The sequence below is a fragment of the Mirounga leonina genome, unplaced genomic scaffold, assembly GCF_011800145.1.
Source record: "Mirounga leonina isolate KUSES-001 unplaced genomic scaffold, KU_Mleo_1.0 Mir_168, whole genome shotgun sequence".
NCBI lineage: Eukaryota > Metazoa > Chordata > Mammalia > Carnivora > Phocidae > Mirounga > Mirounga leonina.
Genome location: NW_023270426.1, coordinates 51,489,173 through 51,511,929, shown reverse-complemented (window position 1 = coordinate 51,511,929; position 22,757 = coordinate 51,489,173). Strand labels below are relative to the sequence as shown.

Below are 22,757 nucleotides of genomic sequence, written 5' to 3'. Positions count from 1 at the left end.
CTTTAATTATGGTGCTGAACTCTATTGATTCCAAAGATCTCTGTTGTAAATAAAGTACTTGGGAGTTCACAGGACTTTGTTCAGGAGCTCAAATTCATTTCAAATTATATCCATATGGCAAAGTCAAAGTTTAGAATTTCCATTTCATAAGCAGAAAGCTTTTAAATTACACTAAATGAAAATGCTTGCTTATTAAAAATCAGAAGCAAGTAAGTCCTGACAAAGCTGGGTACATGGATGAAAGTCCTATTACTCTTTATGTTTGACACTTTTCTGTATAATTAATGTATTTCAGTGAAAAAAGAAAAATATAAAGAATTACAAAGAATAGCAATGCATTAATTCAGGAGGCGATCAAAGAAGAGGAATGTTGCATGATCTAACTGTAGATTCACAGTGGCCCCAGATGGGAAGAAATATGACATGCTCCTCTTGTGGGCTTGTGTATCGTCTGTTTCTTCATCAAGAAGCTGTAGAGCACAAAAGGGGATGCCATGGGTTCCCAGTTAAAAAATCCGGGCCAAGGCTTTATCTCTAACCACTTACTTGCTACCTATTTAACCTTAAGCAAATATAAGTGACCTTCTCTACACATCCCTTTCCTCATCTATAAAATGGGTATAATGACAGTATCTACCTCATAGGTACTGTTGAGAGGATAAGATAGTGCTTAGCACAGTACCTATGTCCTATGTCATTAGTACCCAATGTTAGGAGTTGTTCTGTGGAGGTGGTGATTGCTACTGCTGTTGATATTACTATTATGATTGGACCTATGAGAAGAGAAGATCAGGACTGAGTGATACGCAGGTGATGACAGAGTGTAATTACTGTTCTTTGTTTGCTCCCCAACTCCTGTCCCAATTAAGTTTAATTTGGCCAGTTATTGGACCAGGGGTGAGCCTTTCATATTCAAATTCTGACTAATAGTCTAACCTATCCCTGTCAAGGTTCCAATAGCCAAATGACATATAAAAATAACAATGAACCTCCCCAAAGCCATCTTATTTATTCATTCAATTTACATCATTGAATGTTCAAAAGATGCTGGCACTGATTTATGCCTTCCGTGTTGCTTCTGAAATGTCATCTAGATTTCTATGCCAACATATTTATCATAGCTTTCTCTTCTGATAAAATTCATTTAGTGAAACATTTCAGTTTCTTAGATAATTAGATGTACAATTTTAAATAATTTCTCTTCATAAAACATACTTCAATTCATGAGCTGTAAGGTAGGACAAAAGTAGATAAAGGAAAGAAAGCCTGTGAAGAGAGAAAACAGCCCCTAAAATCAACAATACTCAAATCTCACCTACAGCTTCTAGTAACACAGGAGGAAAAAAAAAAAAAACCAATGGTAACAGAGCTAAAGAAACCCATGACTGTGCCTTCAGAATCCTTTGATAATGGCAATGGATACTAGTTTTTTTCTTTTAATTAAATAATAATCATTCACAGATGTTAAAATTTTCTTTTATCCTTAACAGAGTTCCTTCATATAAACACCAGCTACTATACTAGTCCCTCTTATGCTCACTTAGACAAATGTAACATTTTCATCTCAAGTTCATGCAAGCATATTAATAACAGTAGCAATAAATACTTCACAAAGAATATTACTCACAGGAGTACATACTTCGCTAATACCACTTCTTTATATGAGTCCCCTTTGGGGGATTAATGCCTAATCAAGGAGAAAAGGCAGTCTCAATGTGGTTCTCTAATTCTGTTTTTGATTAATTTGTTTTCATCAATTCATGAATAACTTACAAAAAAGAAGCCATAAAGAACTGTTATAATTATGTGCATTGGAAAGCATCAAGAATAAAGAAATGCAGAACTCAGTGAGGCAGAAAATGAAATTTCAGCTTCCTAAAAGAAATTTCAGGTAGAGCACTCAACAGGAATTTCAAGCAATCAAATTAATCTTATTACTGAAGATGCCCCAATATTTTTTTTCATGTGTTTAAAGTGTACTCTGAGGTGTAAGAATAAAATGGTAATTTACAAAACAGGAAAACAAATGTATACAAGTAAGATACTCTTTGGAAAAAATATTTTTAAATCAATGATAAAAAATATTTAAAATAATTATTTCTTTGGTTAAAAGTTCCATAAGAAAACCAAAGGGAAAGAATTACTTTTTATGTCAAGGATGTTGTTATCTTCATTCCAGTAGTATACAGGTATACACGTCGTAATTCACATTAGTAAGAAAAAATGTAATTTTAAACCCACCTTCCAACCTTAACCCAATCAGTTGGTATACAAGATACAGCAGAATTCTTTACTTCAATCATAAACTAAAAGAAATACAAATAAAAATTAGATATTTAAATGATTAACCATTATTAAAGCTTCCTCAAAATTGTGCTATAAATTTAGTAAAAACTACTCTCAACATGCAAAATAAATCCAGTATTGTTAATAGGAAAGTTCAAATATGTCCACACAACCAAATATCATTAATTAGGGTTGCAATACTTGGGATAAAGTACAATATGTATTGATCGAAAGTTTGTAATAAGCATATAACTCGGCACTTTAATGTTTATAACGTTGTCATGTGCACATGTGGCGATTTTTCTTTTTTTAATGGCCTCTTTCATTTATTAGTACCCAATTAAGAATTCCATTATACTCAGTAATAAGACTGAAGTTCTTACAAAGTACATACAATTTTAAAATATCAATTACGATGTGCTATACCAGTTTCAGACATGGCCCATCCCCTACTCTGAACAGAAGAAGATTTATTGTCATAGTTTTTATCAGAGCCCAAGTGCTCTAAGAATATCCTCATGAAAAAGTACTGATTTCTTCAGCTATTAAGGGAAGAAGAGATTTCTTCCCATCAGTGTTTTAAGTTTTCACTCATATGAACCACATCTTTATAGAGCCGTGTTCTGCAAGCAAGCTTTTCTGAAATCAATCAGGAAGCAAGTGAAATAAACTTCTATCATGCCTTTCCTTTTTAGCATTAGTTGTATATCATCTCTTCCTCCTGCTCACTCTCCTATATTACTGAATAAAATTGTGTTTTATTTAAATGAATAAACACACAAACACTTATTTTATACAGGAGGAAACCCAGAAGCTCTGTGGCTACCACTAATTTTGAGATGGCACAGGAACTTTTTTACACATACCAGTTTTATAACATTTCTGGTATTTATAATATGCATATTATTAATAATATTGGCCTATCTTTGAGTTTATTTTTCTATATAATTTTTACATTCATTATAATACAGAAATTATTGGTTAATTTTAAGAATTTTGGGACTAATGATGTCTTCCTGGATAGAGAGAAATTAATACAATTTCAAATCTGCTACACCCAGTTAAATAGTGAAGAGTCAAAAGTCTAAAAAAGTTCCCTTCGGCTACAAAAAGTAACTGAGGAAAAAAACCCACAAAATAAATATCATTGAAGAGAAAGAAAAGCACATTAAGACCATGCTAAAAATTTCTGCTTAAATATTATTCGTAAATGTCCTACAAGAAAAGCCTAATGATCTTTTTATAAAATAATTCTGGGAAGAGCTATGGCCTGCAGCAAACAGCAAAATTCAGGACCGCAGTGGCTCACTAATACTTGGAAAGGACACATCTAGATCTATAAAAACACAGAGCTCCACAAGAGTTACTGTGTCAGGAAAGGTGGAAATTTTGAAAAAGAAGCTAAAACTGCCTCAGTGAGATCAGTGGGTAGCCAGATAGGCTGGCTTACTTAAGTAATTTGCCATAACACTGCAGCACGGGGCACTGGATTCAAATTTATACCTTATACACATCACAGATCGATTCTAATCATGGCCCTTTAGAGCATGCTGGGAACAGTTTGGACCATAATAGTTCAATCTGTAAGTATCAAGGGTCTACTCTTAAGGACCACAGTTCCTCAAACAAGCCATACGCAGAGGCAATACTCGATGGAAAAGAGGGTGAGAGTTGGGAAGGCCCACATGGACCTCCTGCTAGTTACACCCCTGGGGTTACTTCTTCAAGTTGGTGCTAGTCCTGTGTGTCCTCTTCTCAGCTGGGGTTTCTCTTGAGAATTGTCATCTACTAGCAGGTTTTTTTTTCTCTTCTACACTGCCTAACGAATAGGAAATTTTCTCTCTGCTTCTTTTCACAAACATTCTAAGAATGAGCAGACAAGGCCTTTAAAAAACTTTATTGCTACAGAAAAGGAAACTAAAATTGGAAATTAACATATATTTCAGAAATCTTAGAAAATTCTCACAAGCACCTTTCCATGCTCTATAGTTCCTGACTTTCTTAGGTGTTGATGCAAGAAGTATGCCTTGATTTGTTCTAGTAGTTTCTCACATACTCCTGGGATCCAATTCTCTCTTGGTTAAACGTCAGATATTGTTACTCAAACTATAGGCTGTCGTATCACTGGGCTTGCATCATTGCTAACTTTGCTTAATTCACTCCAGAAACTGCTCTCTGTTTTCTCCAATACCACACTTAACCCATTCCTACTCTCCCTCTTTTCTTTCTTCTCTCTCAAGAATTCTCAAGTATTTTTTCTTTAGAAGTAAGATGTAACAGAGAATGCTTTTCACATCTTAAACACACTAAGCAGAATTCAGATATGCTGCATGCTGTGAATTAATAAAATTTTTTTCTAAAGATTTTCCCCCAATATTTCTTCCCTTTTCCTTAAGAATACTACTACTTACCAATACTGCCCCAAATCTAAATATCACCCCATATCCACTCCATATTTGATTCGAGGTTAAAAGATGATTCTCTATATACACAAAATATGAGAAAAACTATCACAGAAGCAGTGAGCTAAGTTTCTGCTTTCATTATTTTCTTACAAATACTTTCAGAGTCAGAAATAATACAGTCAGTAAGGCTTATAGTATTCTAATGAGTACATAAAAACTGAGAACAGAGGTAAAAAAGGAAGTTGTCAAAAGTATCACTGGCTTGACAATCTACTTAATTTTCCCAATAATAACGAAATCCATGTACTACATGGGCTGCTAAAATAGGTTTTTAAAAAATTATTACAAAGTTATAAAATTTCAGAATAGAAGGGTATAAAATAAGAAGCACATACAAAGTAAGGGTTTTCCTGCCTTCCTCTCTCACTTCTCAGAGGTAATCATATTTGATGGAGTCTGTTCTTGGTCCTGTAAGTATCTTTAAATAATTTGCTGATACCATTAGTACAATTTTTTAAAAGAGAATTTGACTATAACAATGCTGAATATCTAGAACTCATTTGGTTTGAATAGAATCACTAATTCTCAAAAAAATGTTGTAAAAGTGATTCTGAATCAATATACTATTCAGTTTCTATAGGTTTTTAAAAACCAGTAAGAATTCATCCCACAGTTAATAACTAAGAAATTTCTTGCCTCAAAGTCATCACCTCAACCTAATAAAGGTTAAGTAAAGAATAAGATAATTTACCTCCCTAATTAGTTTGTAACTCAATTATTTCATCTCCATACTGTGCTTTTTCTTAAACTTCACTGCCACACTGATTTAAAAAAGAAAAAAAAATCTCATCTACTATCCCTCATGAATTCCTGATCAGTATTCCCCATTTTTACTGTAAAACTACCAGCTGGATCCAGGACTGTCTTTCCAAGACTTAAGCTTTATTTCAGTTTGCATAGTATGAGCTCTAAAATGTCTGGGTTTCATAAAATAAAACCCAAGATGTTGATAATCCTTGTGTTAATATTTGTAAGTAGAGTGAAATAAGGAATTGGTAGAAAGACGAGTCAGGCAGGACTGGGCTTCTGATTTAGGTAACTTACCTAACTATTCCAACCCTCAGTTTTCTTCACTACAAAATGGGAATAACCCCTTTCTGTGTTGTTACAAATGTTAAATAATATACATAAAGTGCTTAGCACCATTCTGATCAAGTGCTTGACAAATGGTAACTATATTAGTAGTAGTAGTATACGAATAACATTTACATAGGGCTTTAATGTATGATTAAAAAGCACTTTCACGTATTTTAACTCAATTGGTCTTTGGAGTAGTCTCACGACATAGGTGATTCTGCCTTGGTCACATAGCACGAAGGGGGAACTGGCACTTCACACCCAGCTTTTTCCTACTGTCATACCAGGTAACCGCCTTTCTACTACATATCTTTTATTAATGTTATTAAGCAGTTTTGATCATCTCATTTTCAACAAATAGCCCGGACTAGTGGTACTAAGGTCACTTGTTTCCTTTGGAAGGTCCTGACTGCATAGTGAAACCAACTGATGCAATTAAATATTTGGCTGGAGGGTGGGGGGGCCACTAAGTATAAATATTGTCACATTATTTTTCTGTTATATAGACATCTAGGTGGAATACATTGTGAAATGTCTGCCTGAGGCCAAAAGATTTGAGTCCAAAAGATACACTGTCTTAATCAATGGTCTATTACATGGCAGAAGATTAATAAATATTTTAATAGGGGCCCCTGGGTGGCTCAGTCGTTAAGCGTCTGCCTTCGGCTCAGGTCATGATCCCGGGGCCCTGGGATCGAGCCCCGCATCGGGCTCCCTGCTCGGCGGGAAGCCTGCTTCTCCCTCTCCCACTCCCCCTGCTTGTGTTCCCTCTCTTGCTATGTCTCTCTCTGTCAAATAAATAAATAAATAAATCTTTAAAATAAATAATAAATATTTTAATAAAGATTATAATCTGTAGGGTTTCTTATTTCAAATAATTATACAAATCAGCAGTCTTTTGGCTAAATATATAAAGTAATGCAAATGTTTAAAAATTTTATTTGAAATTAAACTCTTCCCCACTAGAAAAATATCTGCTTTTTAAAATCCTGAATAGGGGCGCCTGGGTGGCTCAGCTGTTAAGTGTCTGCCTTCAGCTCAGGTCGTGATCTCAGGGTCCTGGGATCGAGCCCCGCATCGGGCTCCCTGCTCCGCAGGAAGCCTGCGTCTCCCTCTCCCACTCCCCCTGCTTGTGTTCCGTCTCTCGCTGTGTCTCTCTCTCTGTCAAATAAATAAAATCTTAAAAAAATAAATTAAAAAAATAATAAATAAAAAATAAAATCCTGAATAAAATGTTCATCCATCCAATGGAAATTATTCACAAATTTCCTAATTTGCTATCTTAACGAAGTAGAATTTCTCAAATTCCCTCAGTTAGGCTCTCTATATTTTATTAAACATAAGGTATAGAAGTAGCATGCCTCAAGACTCAGAATAAGACCGGGCGCCTGGGTGGCTCAGTTGGTTGAGCAACTGCCTTCAGCTCAGGTCATGATCCTGGAGTCCCGGGATCGAGTCCCGCATCGGGCTCCCTGCTCGGCAGGGAGTCTGCTTCTCCCTCTGACCCTCCCCCCTCTCATATGCTCTCTCTCTCATTCTGTCTCAAATAAATAAATAAAAAATAAAATCTTTAAAAAAAAAAAAAAAGACTCAGAATAAGACCAAAGGATACAACCACATTTAAAAAGCATACTTCTTGGGCACCTGGGTGGCTCAGTTGGTTAAGCGACTGCCTTCGGCTCAGGTCATGATCCTGGAGTCCCGGGATCGAGTCCCGCATCGGGCTCCCTGCTCAGCGGGGAGTCTGCTTCTCCCTCTGACCCTCCCGACCCTCCCCCTCTCATGTGCTCTCTCTCTCAGTCTCTCTCTCTCAAATAAATAAATAAAATCTTTAAAAAAAAAATTAAAAAAAAAAGCATACTTCTTCCTGATTCTCACTCAGATATTAATAATATCAAACTTTAAACTGAAGTATGCATGCCAAAAAACACATTCTGAACAGCAGTTACATCAGCTCATGGAAGACTCACTAATTGTAGGTTTTCACTATAGTTTTGGGTTTTTTTGTTTGTTTTTTTCTCGCTATTTGTTCTCTAGCAGCTATACTACTAACTTCAGAAGGAAACCCTACCTTTTAATCACTGTGTGATCCAACCAACACAGGTGGTTCACTTCTATCATTTCATTATCTGCAGGCCAGAGATCAAAGACTAACTTTTCTCTCCTGGATTTAGGGTAAATGAATCCTATAAGTTATGATTAACAAGAGTCACATTTTCTATAATACAATTTCAACAAATAATATTAAAACACATGTAACATTAAATTGCATGATTTTACCAAGAGAGTAAAGTAAATAAACAGACAAAAAACTGTTATTAAAATAATTCTTACCAACACAAAGTATTACATCATATTTCCAAGGAACAAAAGAGAAAATCTGAAAACAAACAAATATTCATCCTATCCTCGGATTTTTGTTTACGTTTTATGAGACTGATGCGCTGCCCACTGCGCCAAGAGGGCCGCTTTCTGTTTACATTTTAAAATAGCTTTTCTACTTGAGATAAACAAATGCAAAATAAAAGTATGTTGACATTACCTCCTGTCCTGACACTGTTACATATTGTATAGAAGGATTTTTTAGTATTTTTCGTATTTCTTGTAAATGTATTTGGATCTTGTCAGTAACTTCTTGAATTTCCTCCTTCCTCTTTTTTATTAAAGGGAAGTCAGTAAGGTCTTTGAATAATTCAGTTTTATTCCCAGTTCTAAAAAATGAAAAAAAAAATGCAAATACATATATTGAAGCATACTACCTATACCAGTTATCAATTATTTTTCACAGCATGATAAATACCAAAGGGTTGGGAATCAGGAAAGCAAGGCTCTAATCCCAGCTCTGTCACTAAGTATTTATGGGTTGGTTTCTTAATTTCTTTGAATATAGACAAAATTATCCCAACATCATTTTCATTTTGCAAGTTCATGATTCCCGTGGTGAAAATGAGAGATAAAATTAAATATGTGTTGTTCACCTATGCAGAAAATAAACACGAATGTAAATACTGTCTTTCTTCCCCTTTTATAAAAGAGTTCTTTGTGGGATGAACTATAAAATGACTACCTCGTAAAGGAAAACTTTGCTTCTGTGGTTTACAAACATAACGCAGACTACCGCTGGGAATCTAGGAAATTAGTGTAAGATGCCATCTGACTCCCACGTTTGAATTAATAAACTGCTACTATTTGTTCTGCCTGGACTTTATCTTTTCATCATCTGGTACCTGGAGAAGTACTGTTATCTGTCCTTGATAATGAACTGCCTAAGTTTTATATGGCAGAGGGTTACTTTCAGCTATCATAGACAGCCTTTAGCATCCCATCCCATTTCTAATTTCAAATGCAACGTCTACCAGTACCGCGAGGGAAGCTTACAAATCCATACAACAAATGGCAAATCTATTAGTTCTTCCTTTCCAGCAGTGACAGTAATCTAAGAGTCTACTACTTACTTGGCAGCTTGTTCATTAAGCATCCTTAAGTAACGTTCCACTGGACTGAGGAGTTCAGGAATCTCTAAAATAAATGTCTGGAGCAAGTCTGACCGAACATGGGAATTAATAGCAGGTATTAATGCTTGAAATTCTGACTTCAGGTGATACAGGGTTTTGACAATCAAGAAGAACTCTTGTGTAGAACACTGAAAAAAGAAATCTTTTTTAGCTAAATAACGTAAGATATATGAACATGAAGTTTAATTAGTGGTCTTTTAATTAGTGGTCTTTTCTTTTTTAGTTAATGGTCTTTTTCAAGTTAGAATTCAAGAAAATTTTAATTTACTCTATATACTAGTTAATTGAAATAAAGTATTGTTGATAACTTCTAAATGTTAAATTAATAGTTCAAACACTTTATAACATTTTAAAACTCTAAAGAAAATAATTTGGGCCAGGGAGAATAAAGCCAATACTTGTTCAATAATTTTTCACTTTAAAATATATTGACCATATAGCAAAAATGCAGTAACCAATGTCAAAAATATAAAGGACAATTTGGGGAAATATCTGCAAAACGTGTGAGAAATAAATGGCAAAATTCTTCCCAGTTTAATGAGCTCTTCTTACAAATCTACCTGGAAAAGATGAATAATCCACAGAATAATGGCTAAGTGAACTGAATATGCAGCTCATAAAAAAAAAGAATGTCCAATAAGCACAATTAACCTCACACATAATTAGAACAAGCAAATTAAAATGACAAGATAGCATTTGTCACTTATCAGAATGCCAAAGATTTTAAAACCTGATAATAGCTAAGTCACACAGGTTATTAAAAAAGCCACTTTTATATACAATTAGTAGAGGCATAACCTCTTTGAAGAGTAAAGTGCATATACCCTTTGACTAAATAATTCCACTATTAAAAATTAAACGAAAACTATACTTAACAAGTAGTGAAAAAGTATGTGTATCTGAATATTTATAGTAGCACTATTGGTAATAATATTAAAAAGATGAATAGGAAACAAGTATCTAACAATTGGGATCTTATTAGGAAAATCTCATACAATGTAATAGTATTAAACAGTTAAAAAAAATTAAGACATCTGTACATATTGATGTACAGATCAACATGGAACTCCATAATTTTGACAAATATTACATATACATAGTATATGTTTATACTATATACCATATGTATTTATACAGTAAAATTTCATTTTTGATTCTTCATACTATATGCATTATTCTATATAGATAAAAATGTAAATAAAAAATATCTGGAAGGGTACACATGTTAACTTACTCTAGTTACCTCTGGGTGGTGTGTATTCAGGGGGAAAGTAGAGGAAAATGTTTTATTCTTTATTTCATACCTTTATAAACACTGTTGCAATTTGTAAACATGAACATGAATAATTTTTACTTTTGGAACTTCTGATAAAGAGAATAAGCTGAACATGTTACATCTAATTTCACACTATCTTGAAACTACAGTCCAAGATTGTTTAAAAAGGCATAAAACCTCAAGAATAACTAGAAGAAAAGACAGCAGTAACAACATCTTAGAAACTATAAAGTAAATAGATAAGTGGTAACTGACTTAGAAGATTCAAAATATTAGCATTTCAAGCTGGCTATGAGGAAAACTAGAACCCAACTTGAGTTACACCAAGAATCCTAAAAGACTCAAATTGGTGGCACAAATTATCTTTGGAAGAGGAAGCTGGGAGTGGGTGGGTGGGCAGAACATGACTGGTTGCAAATGAATTAAGAAGCAATTATCCCTCAATATTTTATTCCTCTCCATGCCACTGAGCAATCACTATTTTCCTAACCAACAAAAGACTAATTTTATTCTCTGGAGAAGGTAAAACATAGTGTACCTGAACCATCTTCAGGCACAGTGAAAGATGAGAATACCACCAAAAGCAAGGGATTAAAATAAGAGAAAACGGAGATTCCCAATTGCTTCCACCTAGCTCCCAGAACATCGTTAGCCATTCAGGAGGCTAAAAGAGTCCCTAGGGAATAGCACAGGCCCAAGAAAATTCTGAAGATACTAAAGCAGGGTGCTCGCTTCAGCAGCACATATACTAAAATTGGAATGATACTAAAGCAGGAGTTCACTCCAAAAATGGATCAGCTAGTACACTGTACAGTTTACTTCATATTTTGCAATCCATATTCATCTACAGAGATCTTTTTTTTTTAAAGATTTTATTTATTCATTTGACAGAGAGAGACACAGTGAGAGAGGGAACACAAGCAGGCGGAGTGGGAGAGGGAGAAGCAGGCTCCCCGCGGAGCAAGGAGCCTGATGTGGGACTCGATCCCAGGACCATGGGATCATGACCTGAGCTGAAGGCAGTCGCTTAACTGACTGAGCCACCCAGGCGCCCTACAGAGATCTTCTTATCAGCATTTTATCCACTGATAAAACTCTTACCCACTCTTTAAAAATGATCAGGCATCAGATAAAAAATCCTAACATGAAATGAAAAAAACCAAAACAATCAATTAATCAATCAACAAATACTAGAGGGAATACAGCCTATATACGTAGAAGAAAATGTCTTAGAAAAAACCAGTATTACTGTTGGTGGGAATGCAAGCTGGTGCAGCCACTCTAGAAAACAGTATGGAGGTTCCTCAAAAAGTTGCAAATAGAGCTACCTTATGATCCAGCAATTGCACTACTGGGTATTTACCCCAAAGATACAAATGCAGTGATCCGACAGGGCACCTGCACCCCAATGTTTATAGCAGCAATGTCCACAATAGCTATACTATGGAAAGATCCCAGATACCCATCAAAAGATGGATAAAGAAGATGTGGTACACATATACAATGGAATACTATGCAGTCATCAAAAAAATGAAATCTTGCCATTTGCAATGACGTGGATGGAACTACAGGGTATTATGCTAAGCAAAATAAGTCAATCACAGAAAGACAATTACACAATCTCACTCATATGTGGAATTTAAGAAACAAAACAGGATCATAGGGGAAGGGAAGGAAAAATAAAACAAGACAAAATCAAAGAGGGAGACAAACCGTAAGAGATTCTTAATCATAGGAAACAAACTGAGGGTTGCTGGAGGGGAGGAGAGTGGGGGGATGGGATAACTGGGTGATGGACATTAAGGAGGGCACGTGATATAAGGCACATGGAGTATTTAGTAAGACTGATGAATCACTGAACTCTACCTCTGAAACTAATAGTAATACATTATATGTTAATTAATTGAATTTAAATAAAAACATTAAAAATAAATAAACTTAAAAAAAAACAATATCCTCAGTTAAACAGAGAAGAATGCAATCATGAAACAAGAACGGGATACTTTTTTTTTTTAAATAGGAACATTCAGAGAACAGGATTCAATCAATTCAAAAGAACTTCAAAAAAGAAAGAACCTAAATATAACTCAGGAAAATTTCCCAGAACTTGGTTGCCAAATTTAAAGGCTCAATACATGGGGCACCTGGGTGGCTCAGTTGTTAAGCGTCTGCCTTCGGCTCCGGTCATGATCCCAGGGTCCTCGGATCAAGCCCCGCATCGGGCTCCCTGCTCCACGGGAAGCCTGCTTCTCCCCTCTCCCACTCCCCCTGCTTGTGTTCCTGCTCTCGCTATCTCTGTCAAATAAATAAATAAAATCTTTAAAAAAAAATAAATTAAAAAAATATATAAAAAATAAATAAATAAATAAAAATAAAAAAATAAATAAAGGCTCAATACAATGGATGAAAACAGAACCAAATCATGGCAAATCATCATGAAATCTGAGAATATCAGGGATGAAAAGAAAATGTTTCAATTTCTGGAAGGAGATAAAGTCACGCCAAGAATCAGGAATCCGACTATCCAACAAAAATAACAGAAGCTAGAAAACAATGGAGTAACACAAAATTCTAAAGGAAAATAATTTATAGCCTAGAACTTTATACCCAGTCAAACTACCAATCAAATGTGAGTAGAAAATAAGACATTTCCAGGGGCGCCTGGGTGGCTCAGTAGGTTAAGCATCTGCCTTTGGCTCAGGTCATGATCCCAGGGTCCTGGGATCAAGCCCTGTGTTGGGCTCCCTGTTCAGTGGAGACACTGCTACTCTTTCTCCTTCTGCCCCCACCGCCGGCTCGTGCACTCTCTCTCTCTCTCTCAAATAAATAAAATCTTAAAAAAAAAAAAAAGAAAAGAAAACAAGACATTTCCAGACAACATTTCAAAACATTTACTGTTGACCCTTGAACAACACAGGTTTGAATTGTGCAGGTCCACTTCTACACAAATTTTTTTGTATAAATACTACAGTACTGCAAATGTATTTTCTCTTTCTCAAAAGAAATTGTCTTAATATTATGATTTTCTTCACATCTTTTCTCTAGCTTACTTTATTGTAAGAAGACAGTATATAATAAAATATAACATACAAAACATGTTAATTGACTATCATTAAACTTCAGGTCAACAGCAGGCTATTAGTAGTTAAGTTTTGGGGCAGTCAAAAGTTATACATAGATTTTCAACTCTTCAGGGGTCAATGCCCTTAACTTCTGCACTGTTCAAAGGAGTTGAGGTCAACTGTACTTCCAATACCCTGTCTCAGGATGCTTCTAGAAAATGCACTCTATCAGAATGAAATAATAAACCAAAAGGAAGACACAGAATTTTGAACAAAAGATTCAATTCAAGGGAAATAAATCAAAGAAGATAGCTATACAACTAGTATAGAGGGCAATCAGTCTAAGTTGGACCAGGTAAAATGAAATAGAATATTTGATGAAAATAAGTATCTTGAGATGAGAAGATGATTTAGGGTTGAGTAAATGATAAGTACACATACTAAATAGTATACATAAAATGAATTAATGCTAAGAACCTATTTACAAAGAAAAAATGATTAACTAAAAGGAATGAAGTAAATTATGCAAAAAAATAAGAAGTTAGGTCCAGCTGAATAAAAGCTGAATCTAAAGTGTATCATAAAGTATCTCTTCACCAGAGAGGCCACTGTATGATGGGAAAGATAAATATAGAGGCTGGATTTTTGTAATGTGGAGCCTAGGTTTTTGGCCAACAGTCAATAGTTAATTATTAAATAGATACATTCTAACAAAAGTGAAAACTAAAAGTAAACATTCCAATACAATTTTTGAATAATAATCTCTTATAATTATTGCAATTGAGGATGATTTTTCATCCTCAGATATAAAATTTAAGTCAGCAATAGCAGCAAAGTGAAAACGAAGTGCTTTGCAATCAAGTTTTAAGTGTCCAAGGCACATTGTTTTCAAGTTTCTTAAACAAAATAACTCAATAGAGCTGCCAGAAAGCTGAAGAGAAGGGTGAAGTAGTAGCTCCTGGAGTCACTCATGTTCAATCCCAACTCCAGCAGCAAATTTCTCTGTGGAAGAGCATTAGAACACATCCGTAAGTGTGGAAAAGGGTCATCATGGGACTAGAAGAACTCCAGCCTAAGTTCCATACTAAGAACGTGGCTTTAGGCTTATACCAGTCTGGCTAAGAAATTATTCTCGCCTACAAAATTCTGGAAACGCTCTCCTCTAACATTTACTAAGTGCTATAATCCTTTAAATGTATGCACCAATCTTAGCAGTTATGTATCATTTTCTTACAAAATAGTTCTTGAGCAAAGTTAGTATGGGTTTCTAAGACTAACACTGTTCTCTAAGATTTGAATTTGAAGTTTTACTATAAGATACTAATTATGTGTGTGTGTATATATATATATTTATTTATATATATATTTAGTAAAATCCTTTTACTAATCAAGAAATGTTTGCTTTGTTTCAGGGTTGGCCTTCTTGGTATCTTCTATTATTATCGACATGAAAAATACCTATTTGTGACTATTCCATGGCACTTTCCACACAGCCATATGGCCTAGGCTTACCACTTCCACAACATCCAAATAGTGTTCCTAACCATTTTATGAATTTTACATAATTGGCACAGTCTGTGCCCAGGATATCACTCACCACTTGGTGCATACAGCAGAAGCTTATTTAGAGTAATCTAATGATAAAGAACAGACATGTGTTTGGTGGTGTGTTCCAAGAGCCAGCAAACTAATCTATAAAAATTAGGTTGAAAGCATTTAGACTTCCTAAAGTTGGTCTGTTACCAAGTCATTTCTAATCCTCACTTTTCAAATCAATCTTCAGGCACACTTGTGTAAACATTAAAACAGCAATAAGGAACAACTTCTGAGTGAGTCATAAGTTCCTTCACTAAAGTACAGTTTGAAACTCTACAACAAAAGTCATTCTTTTTTTTTTTTTTTAAAGATTTTATTTTATTTATTTGACAGAGAGAGAGAGAGACAGCTAGAGAGGGAACACAAGCAGGGGGAGTGGGAGAGGGAGAAGCAGGCTCCTGGCCGAGCAGGGAGCCTGATGTGGGGCTCGATCCCAGGACCCTGGGATCATGACTTGAGCTGAAGGCAGACGCTTAACGACTGAGCCACCCAGGCACCCCAACAAAAGTCATTCTTGGTTACTTTTAAAATGAATCCGATTCTATACCATAAAATTTTAATCATATGTAAAAATCTTTAAAAAAAAAAAAGGCAAACCCATAGATGCAGAGAATAGATTTGTGGTTGCCAGAGGTGGGCCATGGAGGGCAAGTGGATGAAATGGGTGAAGATGATCAAAAGGTACAAACTTCCAATTATAAAAGTAAGTCCTGGAGATGTAATGTATAGCATGGTAACTATAGTTAATAATACTGCACTGCATGTCTGAACACTGCTAAGAGAGCAGATCCTAAAAGTTCTCATCATAAGAAAAAGAAGGCCTTGTAACTACATGTGGTGATGAATGTTAATTAGACCTATTGTGATTATTTCTCAATATATACATATATCAAACCACTGATTATGTGTACATCTGAAACACAAGGCTATATGTAAATTATATCTCAATTTCAAAAAAAAAAGAATTAGATTATTTTACCAGAGTTTTAAAACTTTTGTAAATACACAAACCTTATGAATTGAAAACATCAAAGTAAAGTTTAAAGAGAAGCAAAGCACAATAAAAATCACAGCACCATGGGAAAGATGCTTCTGTCTTGATGCCATGGATACTGTGACTCTGCTCTTTTAGTTAGCAATTAATACTTTTCTCAGCTTTTTCCCTATTTTTTCTTGAGAAAGAGAGAAATCTTTAACGACTGTCAGTGAATCCTTTCAAGCAGTGAAGACAAGGTGCTTAGAGACCCATTCCTTGATGAAGAGTAATATGCACTGATTGTCAGGCACAGGACCAATGATACAACCTAACAAATGGTTTGACATCCACTCTGTAACCTCAAAAATGTCAACCATAAAATTTTTAACTACATGAGTCCCCCCTTATCTATGGGGGATATGTTCTAAGACCCCTAATGGATATCTGAAACCCCAGATAGTACCTAACCCCATATGTACTGTTTTTTCCTATACACGTATACCTATGATAAAGTTTAATTGATAAACTAGGTGCACTAGTAAGATGTGCACAATAACTAATAATCAAGTAGAACAATTATAACAATATACTGTAATAAAAGTTATATGAATGTGGTCTCTCTCTCCCTGTCAAAATATATTACACTGTACTCACCCTTCTTCTTATGATGATATGAGACGATAAAATGCCTACTGATGAGATGAAGTGAGGCGAATGTCATAGGCACTGTGACATAGAGTTAGGCTATTACTGACCTTCTGACAGTATATCAGAAGGTGACCACCTGCTTCTAGACTGCTGTTGACGGCGGGTAACTGGAACCACAGGAAATGGGGTGGTACAGTATCAGGACAACCTCTGTTACTGCCAGCAAAACACCACCACAAGGGCACCAACTCATGGTACAAAAGACTCCACTGACCCCGTAACCAACCCATGCATTCTTCCCGAGGGATGAGTATTTCCCAATTCTGGCTTGTTCTTTGTTTTCAAATTTAGCTGAAGCATATGGAGCAGTTACATAAGTCCTGCTCGGGCACTGCAAGTATTCTCAGAAGCAGTACTTATTGTTCCAGTAAAACTTTGTGGGGGAAAGGACTAAAAAAAGTAAAGACTAATGAAAAATTGGTCACAACTAAAATGTGGGCACATAAAAACTGTTCTACAATAAAATTATTACATTGGCAGGGATTTACATTTGGGCAGAAAATAAAGATGGCTTATGTCAGGATAACCAGGAAAAAAATGCAATGGTAGACAAAACTACTACATCAAAAATGGTCAAATCCGAAGTGTACCCACTAAAAACCCAGTCAAGGACCCTGGTTTAACTACTAATTCTGTCCCTTACTAACAAGCTACTAACTCTCTTCTCAGCATCATCATTTTATCCAAGGTAATGCAAGCTGTGATAGCATTATATAGAGATAGCAGTATACATAGTGTCCCTTTAATAAGAAGGTGAGAAACACAGTTTATCTTCTCAATTTCATAAAGTTTTTACAAGGGACAAAGGGTCTAACGTATGTGAATGACTCCCGCAACAGGTAAAACACTATAGAAAGTTTATCAACAATTATAAATATACTTAATTGATTTTTATTAATTCTAAGCATATTTTGAAGATAAATTATTTCTGTGTGAAAAATCTCTCGGTTTTTTTCATTTAATTGGTGTTAATTAATTTATTTACTTTTAATTAAGTTTTTATTTTAATGCCAGTATACTTAACAGAGTGTTACATTAGTTTTAGGTGTCCAATATCGTGATTTAACAATTCCACACATCACCCAGTGCTCATCACGACAAGTTTACTCCTGAATCCCCATCATCTATTTCACCCATCCCCCTGCCCACCTCCCCTCTGGTAACCATCAGTTTGTTCTGCATAGTTAAGAGTCTGTTTCTTGATCTGTGTCTCTCTTATTTTTCCCTTTGCTCGTTTGTTTTGTTTCTTAAATTCCACGAGTGAAATCATATGGTATTTGTCTTTCTCACTTATTTCACTTAGCATTATAATCTCTAGCTTCATCCATGTCATAGCAAATAAGATTTCATTCTTTTTTATACCACCTTTTCTTTATCCATTCATCTGTCAACCAACATCTGGGCTGCTTCCATAATTTGGCTATTGTAAATAATGCTGCAATAAACATGAGGGTGCATGTACCCCTTTGAATTAGCATTCTTGTATTCTTCGGGTAAATACCCAGTAGTACAACTGCTGGATTATAGGGTACTTTTAACTTTTTGAGGAACCCCCATACTGTTTTTCACAATGGCTGCATCACTTTGCATTCCCTCCACAAGTGCAAGAGAATTCCTTTTTCTCCACATCCTTGCCAACACCTGTTGTTTCTTATACTGTTGATTTTATCCATTTTCACAGGTGTGAGATATCTCACTGTAGTTTTGATTTGTATTTCCCTGATAAGTGATGATGAGCATCTTTTCATGTGTCTGTTGGCTACCTGGATGTCTTCTTTGGAGAAATGTCTGTGCATGTCTTCTGCCCATTTTTTTAAAATTTATTTTATTATGTTATGTTAATCACCATATATTACATCATTAGTTTTTTGGGTTTTTTTTTTTTTTAAAGATTTTATTTATTTATTTGAAAGAGAGAAAGCACATGAGAGGAGGGAGGGTCAGAGGGAGAAGCACACTCCCTGCTGAGCAGGGAGCCTGATGTGGGACTCGATCCCAGGACTCCAGGATCATGACCTGAGCTGAAGGCAGTCGCTTAACCAAATGAGCCACCCAGGTGCCCCAACATCATCAGTTTTTGATGTAGTGTTCCTGATTCATTGTTTGCATGTAACACCCAGTGCTCCATTTTTAATTGGATTACTTGTTTTTTAGGTGTTGAGCTATATAAGTTCTTTACATATTTTGAATACTAACCCTTTAATGGATATATCATTCAAAAATATCTTCTCCCATTCCATAGGCTGCCTTTTAGTTTTGTTGACTGTCTCCTTCACTGTGCAGAAGCTTTTTATTTTGATGTAGTCCCAATCATTTATTTTTGCTTTTATTTCCCTTGCCTCAGGAGACATTATCTAGAAAGAAGATGCTACAGCTAATGTCAAAAAAGTTATTGCCTGTGTTCTCTTCTAGGATTTTTATGACTTCAGGTCTCACATTTAGGTCTTTAATCCATTTTGAATTTATTTTTGTGTATACTGTAAGAAAGTGGTCCAATTTCATTCTTTTTTTTAAGATTTATTTATTTATTTTGAGAGAGAGTGTGTGTGTAAGTGGGGGGGAGGGGCAGCGGGAGAGGAACAGAATCTTAAGCAGACTCTTCACTGAGCAAAGAACCCAATCCGGGGCTCAATCTCACAACCCTGAGATCATGACCTGAGCCAAAATCAAGAGTCGGACATTTAACTAAGACACCCAGGTGCCCCAGTTTCATTATTCTGCATGTTGCTGTCCAGTTTCCTCAACACCATTTGTTGAAGAGATTCTTTTTAAAGATTTATTTATTTATTTGAGAAAGAGAGAGAGAAAGTGGAGGGAGGGGCACAGAGAGAATCTTCAAGCAGACTCCCCACCAAGTGCAGAGCCTGACAACGCAGGGCTCGATCTCAGGACCCATGAGATCATCACCTGAGCCGAAACCAAGACTTGGACGCTCATCCAACTGTGCCACCCTGGCACTCCAAGACTGTCTTTTTCCCACTGGATAGTCCTTCCTGCTTTGTTGAAGGTTCAGTGACCATTTAATTGTGGGTTTGTTTCGGGATTTTCTATTCTGTTCCATTGATCTATTGTCTCTTTCTGTGCCAGTACCACACTGTTTTGATTCTACAGCTTTGTAATAAAACTTAACATTCAGAATTGTGATGCCTCTAGCTTTGCTTTTCTTTTTTTAAGACTGCTTTAGCTACTTGGGGTCTTCTGAGGTTCCACACAGATTTTAGGATTGTCTGTTCTAGTTCTGTGAAAAAAGCTGTTGGGGGCGCCTGGGTGGCTCAGTTGGTTAAGCGACTGCCTTCGGCTCAGGTCATGATCCTGGAGTTCCTGGATCGAGTCCCGCATCGGGCTCCCTGCTCGGCAGGGAGTCTGCTTCTCCCTCTGACCCTCCCCCCTCTCATGTGCTCTCTCTCTCTCTCATTCTCTCTCTTAAATAAATAAATAAAATCTTAAAAAAAAAAAAAAGCTGTTGGTATTTTGATAGGGATTCCATTAAATCTGTAGATTGCTCTGGGTAGTATAGACATTTTAACAATATTTGTTCTTCCAAATACTGGAGCACAGAATGTCTTTCCATTTCTTGGTGTTGTCTTCAATTTCTTTCATCTGTGTTTTTGTTGTTGTTGAAGTTTTATTTGAGTTGACACACAATGTTACATTAGTGTCAGGTATAGAACATAGCAATTTGACAAGCTATACATTATGCTTGCTCACCAGAAGGGTAGCAACCATCTGTCACAATGCCATTACACTATTAGTGACTGCATTCCCTATGCAGTACCTTTTATTCCCGTGACTTACATATTCCGTAACAGGAAGCATGCACCTCCCACTCCCTTTTATCCATTTTGTCCATCCCCCCCACCTTCTTCCTTCTGGCAACCATCAGTTTGTTCTCTGTAGTCACATGTCTGATTCTGCTTTTTTGTTTATTCATTTGTTTTCTTTTTCTCTGACTTATTTCATATAGCATAATACCCTCTAGGTCCACTGATGTTGCAAATCATCTCATACTTTTTTTTATGGCTGATTACTACTAAGTATATATACACCACACTTTCCTTATCCATTTGTTCATTTTTGTTTTTTGGATTCCATGTATAAGTGAAATCATATGGTATTTGTCTTTCTCTGACTTATTCCATCTAGGATTATACCCTCTAGGTCTATTCATGTAGTCACAAATGTTCAAGATCTTTCTTTTCATGGCTCAGTAATACTCCATTCTGTAATATTCCAATGTATCTCTCATCTTTTTTTTTAAAAAGCTTTAATATAAACCCCAGCTAGTAAACATACAGTGTACCACCAGCTTTGGGTATACAATTCAGTGACTCAACACCTATACGTAACACCTGGTACTCATCACAACAAGTGTCCTCCTTAATCTCCATCACCCACTTCACCCATCCTCCCACCCACCTCCCCTTTGGTAACCATCAGTTTGCTCTCTATAATTAAGAGTCTCCTTGGGGCACCTGGGTGGCTCAGTTAAGTGTCTGCCTTCAGCCCAGGTCATGATCTCAGGGTCCTGGGATCAAGCCCCGTCGGGCTCCCTGCTCAGCGGAGAGTCTGCTTCTCCCTCTCCCTCTACCCCTACAACCACTTGTGCTCTTTCTCTGTCAAATAAATAAATAAAATCTTAAAAAAAAAAAAAAAAAGAATCTCTTTCATGGTTTGCACACTCTTTTTTCCCCCTATGCTCATTTGTTTTGCTTCTTAAATTCCACACGAGTGAAATCATATGGTATTTGTCTTTTCTGACTTTTTCATTTGGCATAATTCTCTATGCTCCATCCACAACATTACAAATGACAAGATTTTGTTCTTTTTTATGGCCAAGTAATACTCATGTGTGTGTGTATGTGTGTATGTGTGTGTGGATATATATATCACACCTTCTTTACCAATTCATCAGTCGATAGGCATTTCATCAGTGTTTTATAGTTTTCAGAGTACAGGTGTTTCACCTCTTTGGTTAGGTTTATTTCTAGGTATATTATTTTTGGTGCAATTGTAAATGGAATTGTTTTCTTAATTTTGCTTTCTGCTGCTTCATTATTGGTATATATATATGCAACAGATTTCTGTACATTGATTTTGTATCATAGGACTTTACTCAATTCATCAGTTCTAGAAGTTTTTTGGTCGAGTCTTTACGGTTTTCTATATGGAGTATCATTCATCTGCAAATAGTGAAAGTTTTACTTCTTCCTTACCATTCTGAGTATCTTTTATTTCTTTCCTTGTCTGATTGCTGTGGCTAGGACTTCCAGTACTATGGTGGATAAAAGCAGTGAGAGTGGACATCCTTGTCTTATTTCTGATCTTACTCTTAGTTTTTCCCCATTAAGGATGATGTTAGCTGTAGGTTTTTCATATATGCCCTTTATTATGTTGAGGTATGTTCCCTCTAAACCTACTTTGTTGAAGGTTTTTATCATGAATGGATATTGCACTTTGTCAAATGCTTTTTCTGCATCTATTGAAATGATCACATGATTCTTATCCTTTCTCTTATTGATATGATGTATGATGTTGATTTAAGAATATTGAACCACCCTTGTAGCCCAGGAATAAATCACACTTGATCATGATGAATGTTTTTTTTAATGTATGGTTGGATTTAGTTTGCTAGTATTTTGTTGGGATTTTTTGTAGGGATATTGGCCTATAGATCACTTTTTCAGTGGTGTCTTTATCTGGTTTTGATATCAGGATAATGCTGGCTTCACAGAACGAATTCAAAAGTTTTCCTTCCTTTTCTATTTTTTGGAATAGTTTGAGAAGATTAGGTATCAA

General features: G+C 35.7%; 1 protein-coding gene across 3 annotated transcripts in view; it reads right to left on the bottom strand.

Moving 5' to 3' along the window:
- MSH3 (mutS homolog 3) overlaps positions 1 to 22,757 on the bottom strand; it is a 185,146-nt gene that overhangs the window by 71,379 nt on the left and 91,010 nt on the right. For all 3 annotated transcript variants that reach the window (XM_035014749.1, XM_035014750.1, XM_035014751.1), the window contains 3 exons: positions 9,284 to 9,471; positions 8,371 to 8,539; positions 2,242 to 2,306 (listed from right to left, as the gene is read on the bottom strand). In XM_035014749.1, coding sequence (XP_034870640.1) covers positions 2,242 to 2,306; positions 8,371 to 8,539; positions 9,284 to 9,471 — 422 coding nt within the window. The remainder of the gene's footprint in view (positions 1 to 2,241; positions 2,307 to 8,370; positions 8,540 to 9,283; positions 9,472 to 22,757) is intronic.